The sequence below is a fragment of the Triticum dicoccoides genome, chromosome 7A (assembly GCF_002162155.2).
Source record: "Triticum dicoccoides isolate Atlit2015 ecotype Zavitan chromosome 7A, WEW_v2.0, whole genome shotgun sequence".
Classification (NCBI taxonomy): domain Eukaryota; kingdom Viridiplantae; phylum Streptophyta; class Magnoliopsida; order Poales; family Poaceae; genus Triticum; species Triticum dicoccoides.
Window position 1 is genome coordinate 147,508,553 of NC_041392.1, and position 18,301 is coordinate 147,526,853.

The 18,301-nt window shown below is 40.8% G+C and overlaps 1 protein-coding gene, 2 non-coding genes and 1 pseudogene across 3 annotated transcripts; 2 read left to right on the forward strand and 2 right to left on the reverse strand.

Moving 5' to 3' along the window:
* The first annotated feature begins 311 nt into the window (after window positions 1–311).
* LOC119334764 lies at window positions 312–465 on the forward strand. Its single transcript, XR_005161528.1, has one exon. It is a non-coding gene; the product is annotated as a U1 spliceosomal RNA (small nuclear RNA).
* A 667-nt stretch (window positions 466–1,132) lies between these two features.
* On the reverse strand, window positions 1,133–2,816 carry LOC119328578 (annotated as a pseudogene).
* Window positions 2,817–5,074: 2,258 nt separating this feature from the next.
* On the forward strand, window positions 5,075–5,233 carry LOC119334983. Its single transcript, XR_005161676.1, has one exon. It is a non-coding gene; the product is annotated as a U1 spliceosomal RNA (small nuclear RNA).
* Window positions 5,234–5,239: 6 nt separating this feature from the next.
* On the reverse strand, window positions 5,240–7,928 carry LOC119330332. The gene is made up of 5 exons (XM_037603439.1): window positions 7,631–7,928; window positions 6,730–6,780; window positions 6,512–6,645; window positions 5,967–6,058; window positions 5,240–5,687 (listed from the first exon to the last, which is right to left on the reverse strand). Exons 1-5 carry the CDS (start codon window positions 7,889–7,891, stop codon window positions 5,500–5,502), a joined length of 726 nt encoding a protein of 241 aa, XP_037459336.1. The 5' UTR covers window positions 7,892–7,928; the 3' UTR covers window positions 5,240–5,499.
* Between the last annotated feature and the right edge of the window lie 10,373 nt (window positions 7,929–18,301).

Below are 18,301 nucleotides of genomic sequence, written 5' to 3' on the forward strand. Positions count from 1 at the left end.
AATGGTTGTTTGCATTTTATTACAAGCTTTGTATCTGCAAGTTGCACCTTATATCGGGCCTAAATGCCATAGTCTCCGCCACGTCTACTAAGCTATACAACGTGGGCCTGAATTAGCAAGTTTGAGTGGCCCTAATTACCAAAGACGACAGCATTAGCACTCAACTTCCAATAAGTCGCCACGAGGATTATTGTATACTCACGTTTTGTCCCACATCCAAGGCTGAAGCAGCCTCGAGAGGAGAGCTGACTATTTAGACGCCATTGACTATTTAGACGCTAGGGCGACGTAAAAACTTACTTACCTTTTTTTTACTTAGCTAAATGGGTCAATAAGAGATCAAGAAGTCTCATGGCCTAGATCAATGGCCTACATTGCACGTTGTAGGAGCACTGGTTTACCATCTGCCTACCGGTAGAGTGGACGTTTATTGTAGAGAGGTTATGTGTTTGGCGTGGCCCCTACCAATTCTTGAATTAAAAACAAATGCACTAATAATGATTGTAAACACTTCAAATCGAACTACTCCCCCCGTTTCTTTCTTACTTCACATACAAAATTTGTCTTAAGTCAAATTTCATAAAATTTGACCAAATTTACATACAAAATTATCAACATCTACAATACTAGATATGTACAATTCAATGATACATCTAATGGTATCGATTTTATATTGTGAATGTTGATATTTTTCTATAATCTTAATCAAACTTTACTAAGTTTGACTTAAGACAAATCTTATATGCGGACTAAAAAGAAATAGAGGGAGTACTGCCCATGAATTGATTCTAATTCTATCAATAACTTTAGGAGTAACTCTAGGACGTATGGATTGCCATTTCCAAGGAATATACATAATCCAGTGCTCAACAATGGCCAAGGTTTCCTTTTCTTAGACCTCATGAGTGGTGACCAATAGCCGTGTGCACACAAAGTCATGAGTTAGCATCCAGTACTCTGAGAAGAAAAAAGGTAGCATCCGGTAATCAGATTACAGGTTCAGAAAAAGCCATCTCAATGGATGCTGGATACAGCAAATGAACAACATCTGAAAGTAACTACCAGATCCACACTCAATCTCCTTTCCAACTAGTCTCACTGAAGCTAGTACAAAACACTACTACTTGGAACAGGATTGTAGCATATACACCACTAAAACACCACCTGCCACTAGAACAGATGCCACATTACCACTACTACAAAACTAGGAACAGGTTTCTTGCATACACCAATAGAACAAATGCCACAGTACCACTACACCAACATATAATACACAGATTAAATGAGTTAAAGATGGTCTCATGTCACCACTCACAACAGAAACAGGACCAAGCAACACGAACTTCCATACTACACGAGCCAACACAGAGATTGACTCCTGGGGGGCTTACACCGGCTCTATGAGGTTCTAAAACTGCTTCGCTGGCCTCTGCCGCAAATCCCTCCTTAACTGGAAATGCCATTACAGAAACCTTCAGGTTCCTCTGAAGCGCAGCAGAGACCACATGTCGTGTGAGCGTGATCACACCATTAGCGTCAACAGGCAACCCACCATCTTCAAAGTCAAGTAACTTGACTTGCAGGGTGTCATCCCTACTGGAGGCAGCACTAAATACACCCCGAAAGCCATCCGGCCACGACCCGCCAATGATTCTTATAAAGACCGTGGCCTCCACCGAGTGATAAATGTGATCAAAATTAATTTCCAGCGTGCTAAGCCTGCTAGGGAAGACACTTTGAGGACAGGCTCCAGCTCTAAACACCACAACAAGAGCACTTAAATCTTTATCCTCAGATTCAGTAGCGCCCTTCACTTTGAGCGATACCTCAAGGTATGTAGGATCATATGACACGACAATGGCACGGGTCGGACCCGACAGTGCTAGGTAGCAATCCTGCATGCGCATGCGTAGAATAACAGTTAACTAAATGATAATGTTCATTTCATCAGATGTTAAAGACAAAACCAAGAGAGGAGTTAAATACGAACATCCTGGGTGATGGTTTGGCAGTCAGTCCGCGGCCGGTGGAAAATAATATTGCGCTTACGATCCAAGTAATCACGCGCGGCAACGATACCAAACACCTGCAGTGGCCAGTGCAAGCCCCCGTTGATTGCTGCAACTTTGACTGACATAATCTGCAGAGTGTCCATGGCCTTGGCCGAGCAATCCGAAGCAGGATTCACATGACGCATGGAAGGGATAGATGCTGCATAGATTGACCACATCACATGTAAATAAAGCAGGTAATTAGTTAGCTACAGGAGATAAATTCAGATCCATTGATGTATATGCTGCAACTTATCTTATCAAATTGAGTGACAAGCAGAACATACGAGGACGTTCGTGAGCAAGGATCAAGGAAAGTGATTGAGCGGGGAGGGGGCTTACTGGTTTGGTCGAAGGTAACACCACAGGGAGCTAGGTATCTTCTCCACATAGAGCGAAACTTGGCAGCGAGCCATTCTTCCTCGCATTGTGTCGGTGCAGTCTCCTCCTCGTCATCTCCAACTTCATCTTTCGCCGCAGCAGCTTCCTCGGCCGATTTTTTAGCCATGGACTAGGCAATAAGCCTGGCCCTTTCTTCAGGCGTCATGTTTCTTATCATCTCGTCCCCTTCAGCCATCATCTTTGCTATCCTCGCAGCCGTCACCTTGGCTGGTTTTTGAGGCTTGGCCTTGGGTTTCTTCGTCGCCGCCATCGGCTTCGCTCTCTCGATCGGCCTCAGCGGCTTCTTCTCCAGCCACGCCTCGTTCAACAATCCGATTCCTCTGATTTCGTTTTGTCGCCTGAATCTGAATCTCAAATTTCTCCAGAGCACCGTGGGCACGGTCGGTCGGTCGATCGATCGCAGTCGCCGCCGCCGCTCTCCGTGGGTTATAAAAGGAGAAAACCGTAGAGAGATCGAGGGTTCGTGCTGGCCAGCGTATTAATTGGAACGCGATCGGCTCAAGAAACTGCCTCCGATTCAAATTCGGCGTCGATGTCGGAGAGCTCGCTCTCAGCGCCGGTTTAGGCATTTTTTTTTCTGAGCGAACGCCGGTTTAGGCTTCTGGCGCTCCAAGGAGACGCCTAGCGGGCCGGGCCAAGCAATTCTTGGATCGGGAACATGACGCTCGAAGGAATTCAAATTGGTCGATATTCTTTACCCTAAAAAACTGGTCGATATTCTTTTTCTAAAAGAAAAAACTGGTCGATTTCTAAAGAAAAAAAACTGATGGATCCTCTGCTCAAAAGGAAAAACAAAACTGATCGATCGAAGTCACCTAAAAAAGCCCTGAATGATCAAACTTGCCTCCTTGAAAAAAGATCTGCTCAATCCACCAATCGTTTCTCTAATGTCCGCGGCGTTCTATGTCTCTGCCACGCGTCTTTATGGCAGCGCACCACATCTCTTCTTTCATCCTTATTATCTTCACTAAAACGCTAGCCACATATATTCTTGTAACTGGACTCATATTTCAAAAGGCACACTGAAACCAACGGTTTGTTGCCCACCCACCAGGAGAGAACCGTGAGGGAGGGCAACGACAACGACACAACCTCCATCGTTGGTGGCCTCCCAGACCACGGTGGGGTGACAAGGGCGGCCGACCCGAGTTGTCGCCGTCGAAGCCACCCAGGTAGTGCTGACAGGAAGAGCCATGTCTGGCGAGCCCAGGAGAGGCTGGGACCACGACACAACAAGTCCATGGAGAACGATGCGTGTCCTCCTAGCCGCCTTCGCGGCGGCGTTATCCCGGCCGGAGGTCCTCGTCGCCGGCGGCAAAGCCGGTGCAAGACCAGCGTCAAGGCACGGTCGGGTCGGCTTCGCGCAACGAAAGACGCCCGTGCCTACTAGGCTGTGCGTTCGCACGCCGACAAGTTTCTGCAACAACGACGAAGTTGCAAAACGGCGACACCACGACAGTGCTGCCGCGACATCCTTTTCATTGCAAGAAAAACCTGCAACATCATTCATGTTGCAAAAGTTCTTTCCGCAACATCAACTCTGTTGCAAAAAGGTGAAGCTGAAGAAAAAAAAATCTATAACACAACTTCTGTTACAGATGTTTCTGCAATATATGAGCTCAGTTGAAAGGAGTTGGGTCGTTGGATAACGCCAGATCTAATGGCTGCAGGGGGAGATATGCAATTCTCTTCTTAATTAATGGATGAAAGTGATAGTTTTATCTAGAAAATACTTACCATTATCTTATGGAATTCTTTTACACAATAGTAAGGGGGCTGCTACGCGTCCACCGGCTGATCTTTTTAAAAGATCGGTCGGGTCGTGCACCGTCAGATCCTATGTCCATCGAGGGCCGAGTGGCGTTCTTCATCTTTGCAACACAGGTAATGTTGCAGAAACATTTGCATCAAAGGTCGTGCCGCAAAAATCTTTGCAACAAAGGTCATGTTGCAGAAAACTTTTGCTACATAGGTCAGGTTGCGGAATTTTTTCTTCGTCTTTCTGCAACATAGGTACTGTTGCGAAAGAAACTTTTGCAACAAAGGTCATATTGCAGAAAACTTTTACAACATAGGTTAGATTGCAGATTTTTTTTCTTCTTCGTCTTCTTGCAACATAGGGACTGTCGCGGAAGAAACTTTTGCAACAGAGGTCATGTTGCAGAAAACTTTTACAACATTTTTTTTCTTTTGTGCATCATTTTTGCAACATAGTTGATGTTGTTGAATTTTTTGCAACGAAGATGATGCTGCATAAACGCCGCCCACCCTTGCCGACGCATGTCGCAGCATCGTCGCCGCCATCAACTCTATCGAAGACTCCCCTTGGTCGATCGATCTCCGTCGCCGCCGCTCTTTGAGGGAACGCAATCGAAGCAAGCAGCCGTTCCCGATTCGAACTCAAGCACCGACCGATGCACGTATAAGCTGCAGCTTATTGGGCCTGGATTACTACTAATAGACACGGTGGGCCTGAGTTAGCAGGTTTGTGGCCCTTCTTGTACCTTTGCTAAAAGAAAAACCAGGATTCTTGTACGGACGTTTAGTCCCACATCGGGGACTTGAGCATCATCGGGAGCTACAGCCGACTATTTAGACGCCACCAAGGGCTCCCTTGAAACTCACTTACCTGGACGGGGTCGATGAGAGATCAAGAAGTCTCATGGCCTAGATCAGTGGCCTACATTGCACCTTGTGGGCGCACTGGTTTACCATCTCCCTCTGGGAGAGTGGACGTCGTAATTTGTTGCAGAGGGGGTACGCGTTCGCGCGGCCCCTACCAACACTTAAACTGAAAAATTACCTGTTATTCAAAGATTTCAAGCAGAAATATCAAACTATTCAGTATCAACAAAGATGATGCAACAACAGATGAGCACACATAATTCAGTTCACCCAGTTTAGGACACACTAACTGCGATCTCCTTCTCTTAGACCTCACGAGTGGTGGCCGATAGCCGTGCGGGAGACTAAGTTATGTCCTGCCTGGTTAGACCATATGCTCATAGCATCAGTAACGAGATAAATTCAGAGACATCGTGTTATCTCACTGTGAGTTATTCGTAGGGCGCTTTGACCAAACTTTTGATGCCCACATGAAAAGGCTGGTGATGCCAGAGGCTGCTCCAAATCCTGACTGGATGTCCGCAATCAACTCACGGACTTCTCTCACAGTAGTAGCCACCAATGGCTCACCTACTGCTTTGTTCCGGTTAGCCACCCCCTGAGCGGTTCCTAAAAAACGGAACAAATGCTAAGGCAAAAAACCTTGGGCATGGTTCTTAAGCCATGTTAGAAGTTTTTTTTGCTGGGTAAGCCATGTACTCCCTCCATTCCTAAATACAAGTCTTTGTAGAGATTTCACTAGGTGGACTACATACGGAGCAAAATGAATGAATCTACACTTAAAATGCATCTATATACATCCGTATGTGGTTCATAGTGAAATCTCTACAAAGACTTATATTTAGGAACGGATGGAGTAGAAGTTAATGCCACCAGAGCAGAGATCACCTTGTTGGGCTGAGGTTGCCAGCTGGCGAAGTTGAGCGTCAGCTGTATGAACAATGCTCAAGGAACTCCTCACAACCTTCGTCAATTCTTGACTGATCTAGGGAATGGTTATATTGTTAGTTATCCAGAAATTATCCCCTATTAAGGAATTTGAGCTCTTTTACACAACACACTGTAATACTGCAAAAGTTGCCAACATGTGTGGACACAAAGTCACGATCTAGTACTCTTGAGAAGAAAAAAAGGCAGCATCCAGTAATCAGAATACAATCTCAGAAAAGAGTTATGTCTGTGGATGGCAGATACAGCAAGTGAACAATATCTGGAATTAACTACCATAGCCAAAAGTAATTACACATCCAGGTCACTTCGAGTCAATGCAGTTTCATATATGCAAATCAGCCGATCATCTAATAATATATATAAAAGAAAAGATTCACTTCGAGTTAATGCAGTTTCATATATGCAAATCAGCCGATCATCTAATAATATATATAAAAGAAAAGATTAAAGGAAACAGGTGTGAGAAGTGTTTAGTTACTTGCCTTAGGTCACTGAGATCAACACTCAAGGCACCGATCTCTTTTGCAACTAGTCTCACTGAAGCCATACTTTCAGGAAGCTTCTCTCTTGTGAGGTCAAATGACTTTTCAAGAGACTCTGCTGCCCTCTTACAGTCCTGAAAATGTTTAGCATATCAATATCCATAGTTGCTACATGTTTCATTTAGAAGTTTTAAGTTTTACCGAATGGACCAACCTACCAACATGGAGGGAATCGCCGAAAAGAATATGAAGCTGGCAGATATTGCAACCTACATAAGATAGTAACTGTGATCAACAGAGACAGTAGGCTCCCGACGCTGACAAGCGCAAATTAAAGATGGGAGCCAAATTATCCAGAATAAACCTGACAAGATATGGTTCTATATAAGAAGTATTCTTCACAAGAGAAACTGCGACTTTCACTTGGATGAACCATGCTCGTGCAGTTTTCCCATCACTATTTTTTTTACCAACATATACGTTTGCAATGATTTTTTCTTATCAGAACTATTTAATTGACAAAAGCACTTTCGCTTGTATGGGAAGTGCTCCTGCATCCAAACTAAGTACCTGCGCACCTAGAAAGAAACTCAAAATATGCATACATATTATTTATGGACTGGGTCAGTGACTGAATTTTCTGCAACTTAACTTGCGGCGTGCTATTTTCAGATTGGAAAATGGAGAGCATTTGGCTTCCGTTTTTCCCCCGCAGGAGGACTGCTGACTTCCTTGATATGTCAATTAATAAACAATCTAAAGTCATGAATATTCGTACTACAAGTATCCATTGTAATCAGGGTACAAAACTTCAGCCTATATCTGTCATAAGCCAATCCCTAACGTACGTGCAGCACGTAGATGCATTCCAAACATGCTTTCAGTTTCGAGTAAGTTTTCCACCCTGAACATTGCTTTAAAAGAGACCCGTTGGGCACACAAAAACATAAGTTGGTTAGGAATCTGAATCTGCTATGCCTGCATTATTTCAGTGCAGTGACACTAGTCTACCATGCGTTAGTTAGCAAAAATCATCTGAGCGAGCGGTTTTGGATAAAGCTCTGGATTAAGAGCTTGATACGAGCTTTAAAATGAGGAGCACGGGGCAGGGGGCCGTACCGCGGAAGCAGCGACGGAGAGGAGGAGGAGGAGGCCGCCGCCGTCTGGGGGTCGGACAGAGGCGGGCGGGGAGGGAGCGGCCACGGAGGCGAGGCGCAGGCTCGAAGCATCCGGGGACTCAGCCGACTGATACTTCGTGGCAGCTCTGCATCTGCTGGACCCGAGCAGGAGACGGCCGCGCGGGCGGAGGAGGCAGGCGGAGGTGGTCGGGAGCTTGGGGTTGGGGGCTTCGGCGTGGCGAGGAAGAGGAAGGGACAACATCTGGTAGTCGCGAGTTCGAGTGATGGAAACGGAAGAATGTCTATGTCTAATGCCAAAACGGAGGCCGAGCTCATAAGAAGTACTCCCCCTTAAAGAAATATAAAAGTGTTTAGACACTATGGAGTATGTGTGTACATTTTCATTATGAAATATGTTAAAATGAGGACTTCAAAGAAATAAATATGTGGCTTTTTAGCACATGCATTGTTCACTCTATAAGAACAAATTAAAGTTCTGATCAAGTCAAGAGAACAAATCAAGCTCACCTAGGTTCGGAGAACGGCAAATGGAGCTGCACATGCGTTGGCTAAACTGGGTGTGAGTTCTAGTGATTCGGTTTTTTGGGACTTGGTCCCCCAAATTGTATTCTTAGCATTGTTTCAGACGAAATTCCTAATTTAGTTTAATAAAGTTGGGTTGGAACTTTCAAAAAAAAATCCATGATTTTTGTATGCAGCTCACAATTCAAGGTATTTCACCGTGAAATTTTACACACATATACACTACATCCTTGTTGTGTGTATATTTGTTTTTAGAATTTTTTAAAACTAAAATGTTTGCTTTTGAATGTTTTAAAATTTCAGTCTCTATGGAGCTTGGCCTTCAAATCGCCCTCATGGCACCACAAAGATTTTTAGATCATGGATATTCCATAGCAACGGGATAGCTCAGTCAACAGGCACTTTAATGTTAAGACTTAAGACACATCATCACGCAAAGCTAGCCCTTAAAATTCAGACTGGGCCTTTAGCTGTTAGATGCCTTTCTTCATATGTAGGTCTTTGTCTTGGTAGGGATGTTCTCTCCAGGTCAAGTATGAGTCCATTCACACTCCTCTCTGTAAAATGTTCTATGTAAAATGTTGCCAAGTGAATAAAAATATTTTTATGTTTAAAAAATAAATAAATTAATAAAGGTAAGGCGATTCAGAGCCACAAGGATTCTTGTACTCCCGTTATGTCTCATATCGAAGGCTCAAGCACCCTCGAGAGGAGAGCTGACTATTTAGACTCCAGGCAGGGTGGCCTAGAAACTTACTTACCGACGGGGTTAAGAAGAGATCAAGAAAGTCTCATGGCCTATGATACGTCTCCAATGTATCTATAATTTGATTGTTCCATGTTATTATATCATCTGTTTTAGATGTTTAATGGGCTTTATTATGCACTTTTATATTATTTTTGGGACTAACCTATTAACCGAAGACCCAGTGCAAATTGTTGTTTTTTTGCCTATTTCAGTGTTTCGCAGAAAAAGAATATCAAACGGAATCCAAACGAAATGAAACCTTCGTGAGGATCTTTTTTGAAACAAACGCAATCTAGGAGACTTGGAGTGGACATCAAGGAAGCAGCGAGGCGGCCACGAGGTAGGGCGGCGCGCCCCCCACCCTCGTGGGCCCCTCGCAGCTCCACCGACCTACTTCTTTCGCCTATATATACTCTTATACCCTGAAAACATCCAGGGGAGCCAAGAAACCACTTTTCCACCGCCGCAACCTTCTGTACCCGTGAGATCCCTTCCGAGGACCTTTTCTGGTGATCTGTCGAAGGGGGATTCGATCACAGAGGGCTTCTACATCAACACCATAGCCTCTCTGATGATGTGTGAGTAGTTTACCACAGACCTTCGGGGTCCATAGTTATTAGCTAGATGGCTTCTTCTCTCTCTTTAGATCTCAATACAAAGTTCTCCTTGATGTTCTTGGAGACCTATTCGATGTAACTCTTTTTGCGGTGTGTTTGCCGAGATCCGATGAATGTGGGTTTATGATTAAGATTATCTATGAACAATATTTGATTCTTCTCTGAATTCTTACATGCATGATTTGATATCTTTGCAAGTCTCTTAGAATTATCAGTTTGGTTTGGCCTACTAGATTGATCTTTCTTGCAATAGGAGAAATGCTTAGCTTTAGGTTCAATCTTGTGGTGCTCGATCCCAGTGATAGAAAGGGAACCGACACGTATTGTATTGTTGCCATTGAGGATAAAAAGATGGGGTTTATATCATATTGCTTGAGTTTATCCCTCTACATCATGTCATCTTGCCTAATGCGTTACTTTGTTCTTATGAACTTAATACTCTAGATGCATGCTGGATAGCGGTCGATGTGTGGAGTAATAGTAGTAGATGCAGAATCATTTCAGTGTACTTGACACGGACGTGATGCCTATGTTCATAATCATGCCTAGATATCATCATAACTATGCGCTTTTCTATCAATTGCTCGGCAGTAATTTGTTCACCCACCGTAATATATGCTATCTTGAGAGAAGACACTAGTGAAACCTATGGCCCCCGGGTCTACTTTACATCATATAAGTTTCCGATCTACAACTCTAGTTTACTATTTATTTTCCAATCTTTACTTTTTAATCTATACAACAAAAATTCCCAAAATATTTATCTTATTATCTCTATCAGATCTCACTTTCGTAAGTGACCATGAAGGGATTGCCAACCCCTTTATTGCGTTGGTTGCGAGGTTCTTGTTTGTTTATGCAGGTACTAGATGACTTGCGTGTAGTCTCCTACTGGATTGATACATTGGTTCTCAAAAACTAAGGGAAATACTTACGCTACTTTGCTGCATCACCCTTTCCTCTTCAAGGGAAAACCGACGCATGCTCAAGAGGTAGCAAGAAGGATTTCTGGCGCCGTTGCCGGGGACATCTACGCCAAGTTAAGATACCAAGTACCCATCACAAACTCTTATCCCTCGCATTATATTATTTGCCATTTGCCACTCGTTTTCGTCTCCCCCACTTCACCCTTGCCGTTTTATTCGCCTCTTTATTGTTTGCCCTTTTTTCGTTCGCCTTCTTTCGCTTGCCTCTTGTGTAACTGTTTGTTGGATTGATTGTTTGTCACGATGGCTCAAGATAATACTAAATTATGTGACTTTTCCAATACCAACAATAATGATTTTATTATCACTCCGATTGCTCCTCTTACCGATGCTGAATCTTGTGAAATTAATACTGCTTTGCTGAATCCTGTCATGAAAGATCAATTTATTGGCCTTCCTAGTGAAGATGCCGCTACCCATCTAAACAGTTTTGTTGATTTATGTGATATGCAAAAGAAGAAAGATGTGGATAATGATATTGTTAAATTGAAGTTATTTCCGTTTTCGCTTAGAGATCATGCTTAAACTTGGTTCTCTTCTTTGCCTAAAAATAGTATTGATTCATGGAATGACTGCAAAGATGCTTTTATCTCTAAGTATTTTCCTCCCGCTAATATCATCTCTCTTAGAAATGATATTATGATCTTTAAGCAACTTGATCATGAGCATTTTGCACAAGCTTGGGAGAGGATGAAATTAATGATATGTAATTGCCCTACACATGATTTGAATTTATGGATGATTATACATAATTTTTATGCTAGATTGAATTTTTCTTCTAGAAATATTTTAGATTCGGCCGCGGGAGGCACTTTTATGGAAATCACTTTAGGAGAAGCTACTAAACTCCTAGATAATATTATGGTTAATTATTCTCAATGGCACACCGAAAGATCTACTAATAAAAAGTTCATGCGATTGAAGAGATTAATGTTTTGAGTGGAAAGATGGATGAACTTATAAAATTGATTGCTAATAAGAGTGCTTCTTCTGATCCTAATGATATGTCTTTGTCCACTTTGATTGAGAATAATAATAAATCTATGGATGTGAATTTTGTTGGTAGGAACAATTTTGCTAACAACGCATATAGACGAAATTTTAATTCTAGGCCGTTTCATAGTAATTCCTCTAATAATTATGGTAATTCCTACAACAACTCTTATGGAAATTTTAATAAGATGCCCTCTGATTTTGAGACTAGTGTTAAATAATTTATGAATTCGCAAAAGAATTTCAATGCTTTGCTTGAAGAAAATTGCTTAAGATTGATGAGTTTGGCTAGGAACGTGGATAGAATTTCTCTTGATGTTGATTCTTTGAAACTTAGATCTATTCCACCTAAGCATGATATCAATGGTTCTCTCAAAGCCATGAGAATTTCCATTGATGAGTGCAAAGAAAGAACCGCTAGGATGCGTGTTAAAAAATATTGCTTTGTGAAGGTGTGTTCTTCTAGTTTTCATGATAATAATGATGAAGATCTAAACGTGATTCGTGTGTCTCCTATTAAATCTTTGTTTGCCAATATGAATCTTAATAAAGATGAGACTGGAGATGAGTCAACTTTAGTTAGAAGGTGTGCCAATGATTCAGAATTTTTAGATCTTGATGCAAAAATTGGTAAAGATTGAAGAGGTCAAAACTTTACATAGCAATGAACCCACCATTTTGGATTTCAAGGAATTTAATTATGATAATTGCTCTTTGATAGATTGTATTTCCTTGTTGCAATCCGTGCTAAATTCTCCTCATGCTTATGATCAAAATAAAACTTTTACTAAACATATCATTGATGCTTTAATGCAATCCCATAAAGAAAAGCTTGAAGTAGAAGTTTCTATCCCTAGAAAACTTTATGATGAGTGGGGACATACTATTAAAATTAAGATTAAATATCATGAATGCTATGCTTTATGTGATTTGGGTGCTAGTGTTTCCATGATTCCCAAAACTTTGTGTGATGTGTTGGGTTTCTGTGAATTTGATGATTGTTCTTTAAATTTGCATCTCGCAGATTCCACCATTAAGAAACCTATGGGAAGGATTAGTGATGTTATTATTGTTGCAAATAGGAATTATGTGCCTGTAGATTTCATTGTTCTTGATATAGATTGCAATCCTACATGTCCTATTATTCTTGGTAGACCTTTCCTTTGAACGATTGGTGCAATTATTGACATGAAAGAAGGAAATATTAGATTCCAATTTCCATTAAGGGAAGGCATGGAACACTTTCCTAGAAAGAAATTAAATTACCTTATGAATCTATTATGAGAGCCACATATGGATTGCATACCAAAGATGACAATACCTAGATCTATTCTTGTTTTTTTATGCCTAGCTAGGGGTGTTAAACGATAGTGCTTGTTGGGAGGCAACCCAATTTTATTTTTGTTCCTCTCTTTTTATTCCTATTTAGTAATAAATAAATCATCTATATTCTGTTATGATTGTTTTTTATGTTTTAATTAGTGTTTGTGCCAAGTAAAGCCTTTAGGATCTTCTTGGATGATTGTTATTTGATCTTCTTGAAAAAGAACAAAAAATATGTGCTCACGAGAATAATTTTAATTTTTAACCAGAGAGTGATAAAATACTGATTCCAACTGCAGTAGATCAATATACAAATTATTTAGGACTTCCTAATTTCTCAGGATTTTTGGAGTTATAGAAGTATTCTAAACTCACATATTACTACATACTGTTCTGTTTTTGACAGATTCTGTTTTTCGTGTGTTGCTTGCTTATTTTGATGAATCTATGGCTAGTATCGGGGGGTATGAACCATAGAGAAGTTGGAATGCAGTAGATTTAACACCAAAATAAATAAAAAATGAGTTTATCACAGTTCCTTAAGGTGGTGATTTGTTTTCTTATACTAACGGAGCTCATGAGATTTTCTGTTGAGTTTTGTGTTGTGAAGTTTTCAAGTTTTTGGGTAAAGATTTGATGGATTTCGGAACAAAGAGTGACAGGAGCCTAAGGTTGGGGATGCCCAAGGCACCCCAAGGTAAAATTCAAGGACAACCAAAAGCCTAAGCTTGGGGATGCCCCGGAAGGCATCCCCTCTTTCGTCTTCATCTATTGGTAACTTTACTTGAGGCTATATTTTTATTCACCACATGATATGTGTTTTGCTTGGAGCGTCTTGTATGATTTGAGTCTTTACTTTTTAGTTTACCACAATCATCCTTGCTGTACACACCTTTTGGGAGAGATACACATGAATCAGAATTTATTAGAATACTCTATGTGCTTCAGTTATACCTTTTGAGCTAGATAATTTTGCTCTAGTGCTTCACTTATATCTGTTTAGAGCACGGTGGTGGTTTTATTTTATAGAAATTATTGATCTCTCATGCTTCACTTATATTATTTTGAGAGTCTTTTAGAACAGTATAGTAATTTGTTTTGGTTATGAAATCAGTCCTATATGATAGACATCCAAGATAGGTATAATAAAAACCTTCATATAGAGTGCATTAAATGTTATGAGAAGCTTGATACTTGATAGTTATTTTGAGATATAAAGATGATAATATTAGAGTTGTGCTAGTTGAGTAATTGTGGAATTGAGAAATACTTGTGTTGAAGTTGGCAAGTCCCGTAGCATGCACGTATGGTAAAAGTTGTGTGACAAATTTGAAGCATGGGGTGTTCTTTGATTGCTTTCCTTATGAGTGGCGGTCGGGGACGAGCGATGGTCTTTTCCTACCAATCTATCCCCCTAGGAGCATCCGTGTAGTGCTTGGTTTTGATGACTTGTAGATTTTTGCAATAAGTATGTGAGTTCTTTATGACTAATGTTGAGTCCATGGATTATATGCACTCTCACCCTTCCATCATTGCTAGCCTCTTCGGTACCATGCATTGCCCTTTCTCACCTCGAGAGTTGGTGCAAACTTCGCCGGTGCATCCAAACCTCGTGATATGGTACACTCTATCACACATAAGCCTCCTCGCATCTTCCTCAAAACAGCCACCATACCTACCTATTATGGCATTTCCATAGCCATTCCGAGATATATTGCCATGCAACTTTCCATCGTTCCGTTTATTATGACACGCTCCATCATTGTCATATTGCCTTGCATGATCATGTAGTTGACATCGTATTTGTGGCAAAGCCACCTTCATAATTCTTCCATACATGTCACTCTTGATTCATTGCATATCCCGGTACACCGCCGGAGGCATTCACATAGAGTCATATTTTGTTCTAAGTATCGAGTTGTAATTCTTGAGTTGTAAGTAAATAAAAGTGTGATGATTTTCATTATTAGAGCATTGTCCCATGTGAGGAAAGTTCTTTGAAAAAAAGAGAAAGGCCATAAAAAAGAGAGGCCAAAGAAAAGAAAAATAAAAAAAGAGAAAAAGAGAGAAGGGGCAATGTTACTATCCCTTTTCCACACTTTTGCTTCAAAGTAGCACCATGACCTTCATGATAGAGAGTCTCTTATGTTGTCACTTTCATATACTAGTGGGAATTTTTCATTATAGAACTTGGCTTGTAGATTCCAATAATGGGCTTCCTCAAAATGCCCTAGGTCTTCGTGAGCAAGCAAGTTGGATGCACACCCACTTAGTTTCTTTTGTTGAGCTTTCATATATTTATAGCTCTAGTGCATCCGTTGCATGGCAATCCCTACTCCTTGCATTGACATCAATTGATGGGCATCTCCATAGCCCGTCGATTAGCCGCGTCAATGTGATACTTTATCCCCTTTTGTCTTCTCACACAACCTCCATCATCATATTCTATTTCACCCATAGTGCTATGTCCATGGATCGCGCTCATATATTGCGTGAAAGTCGAAAGAGTTTGAAAAGGCTAAAGTATGAAACAATTGCTTGGCTAGTCATCGGGGTTGTGCATGTTGGGAGCATTTTGTGTGACGAAAATGAAGCATGGCCAAACTATATGATTTTGTAGGGATAAGCTTTCTTTCGCTATGTTATTTTGATAAGACATGATTGCTTGGTTATCATTGCTTGAAGTATTATTATTTTCATGTCAATATTAAACTTCTATCTAGAATCTTCCGGATCTAAACATTCAAGCCGCAATAAAGAGAAATACATTGAAAATTATGTTAGGTAGCATTCCACATCAAAATTTCTGTTTTTATCATTTACCTACTCGAGGACGAGCAGGAATTAAGCCTGGGGATGCTTGATACGTCTTCAACGTATCTATAAATTTTTATTGTTCCATGCTATTATATTTTCTGTTTTGGATGTTTAATGGGCTTTATTATGCACTTTTATATTATTTTTGGGACTAACCTATTAACCGAAGGCCCAGTGCAAATTGCTGGTTTTTTCCTATTTCAGTGTTTCGCAGAAAAGGAATATCAAACGGAATCCAAACGGAATGAAACCTTCGCGAGGATCTTTTTTGGAACAAACACAATCCAAGAGACTTGGGGTGGACGTCAAGGAAGTAGCGAGGCGGCCACGAGGTAGGGCGGCGCGCCCCCCGCCCTCGTGGGCCCCTCTTAGCTCCACCAACCTACTTCTTTCGCCTATATATACTCTTATACCCTGAAAACATCCAGGGGAGCCAAGAAACCACTTTTCCACCGCCGCAACCTTCTGTACCCGTGAGATCCCATCTGGGAACCTTTTCTGGCGATCTGCCGAAGGGGGATTCGATCACGGAGGGCTTTTACATCAACACCATAGCCTCTCCAATGATGTGTGAGTAGTTTACCACAGACCTTCGGGTCCATAGTTATTAGCTAGATGGCTTCTTCTCTCTCTTTGGATCTCAATACAAAGTTCTTCTCGATGTTCTTGGAGATCTATTCGATGTAATTCTTTTTGCGGTGTGTTTGCCGAGATCCGATGAATTGTGGGTTTATGATTAAGATTGTCTATGAACAATATTTGATTCTTCTCTGAATTCTTATATGCATGATTTGATATCTTTGCAAGTCTCTTAGAATTATCAGTTTGGTTTGGCCTACTAGATTGATCTTTCTTGCAATGGGAGAAGTGCTTAGCTTTGGGTTCAATCTTGCGGTGCTCGATCCCAGTGATAGAAAGGGAACCGACACGTATTGTATTGTTGCCATCGAGGATAAAAAGATGGGGTTTATATCATATTGCTTGAGTTTATCCCTCTACATCATGTCATCTTGCCTAATGCGTTACTCTGTTCTTTTGAACTTAATACTCTAGATGCATGCTGGATAGCGGCCGATGCGTGGAGTAATAGTAGTAGATGCAGAATCATTTCAGTATACTTGACACGGACGTGATGCCTATGTTCATGAGCATGCCTAGATATCATCATAACTATGCGCCTTTCTATCAATTGCTCGGCAGTAATTTGTTCACCCACCGTAATATATGCTATCTTGAGAGAAGCCACTAGTGAAACCTATGGCCCCCAGGTCTACTTTATATCATATAAGTTCTAGTTTACTATTTATTTTGCAATCTTTACTTTTCAATCTATACAACAAAAATAACAAAAATATTTATCTTATTATCTCTATCAGATCTCACTTTCGTAAGTGACCGTGAAGGGATTGACAACCCCTTTATCGCGTTTGTGGCGAGGTTCTTGTTTGTTTGTGCAGGTACTAGGTGACTTGCATGTAGTCTCCTACTGGATTGATACCTTGGTTCTCAAAAATTGAGGGAAATACTTACGCTACTTTGTTGCATCACCCTTTCCTCTTCAAGGGAAAACCAACGCATGCTCAAGAGGTAGCAGCCTAGAACAATGGCCTACATGGCATTTTGTAGACACACTAGTTTATCGAGTGTATGTTATAATTTGTGGTAGAGGGGGTATGAGTTCGCGTGACCCCTACCAATTCTTGAATTCAAAACCAAATGCACTAATGATGATTGTAAACACTTCAAATTGAACTACTCCCTCCATTTTATTTTTTACTTCGCATATAATGTTAGTCCTAAGTCAAATTCATAAAATTCAATTTACATACAAAATTATCAATATTTACAATACTAGATATATACAATATGAAAGTGAATTCAATGATACATCTAATGATATCTCTTTTACATTATGAATGTTGATATTTTCTCTATAATCTTTATTAAACTTCACTAAGTTTGACTTAAGACAAATCTTATATGCGGACTAAAAAGAAATGAAGGGAGTACTACCCATGAACTGATTCTAATTCTATCAGTATTTTTAGGAGTAACTCTAGGACGTATGAATTGCCATTTCTAGGGAACATACAAAATCTAGTGCTCAACAATGCCCAAGGTCTCCTTTTCTTAGACCTCATGTGGTGACCAATAGCCGTGCGGAAGGCTGGAAGGTTATGTCCTCAATGAACTAATGACAACATTCCTCAATTCTTGACTGATCTAAGGCATGATTATTTTGGTAGTTTTATCCCAAAAATATTTACCATTTCCCTCTTTTACGGAATAGAATTGTTTTACACGATAGGAATGTACTAATATAAAGGTTGCTACAATGTGCACAAAGTTATGAGTTAGCATCCAATACTCTAAGAAAAAAGGTAGCATCTGGTAATCAGATTACAGGTTCAGAGAAAGCCATGTCAGTGGATGATGGATACAACAAATGAACAACATTTGAAAGTAACTACCGATCTCCTTCCAACTAGTCTCACTAAAGCTAGTACAAAATACCACTTGGAATGGGATTCTAGCATATACACCACTAAAACACCACCTGGCCACTAGAACAAATGCCACATTACCACTACTACAAACTAGGAACAAGTTTCCTGCATACACCAATAGAACAAATGCAACTGCAC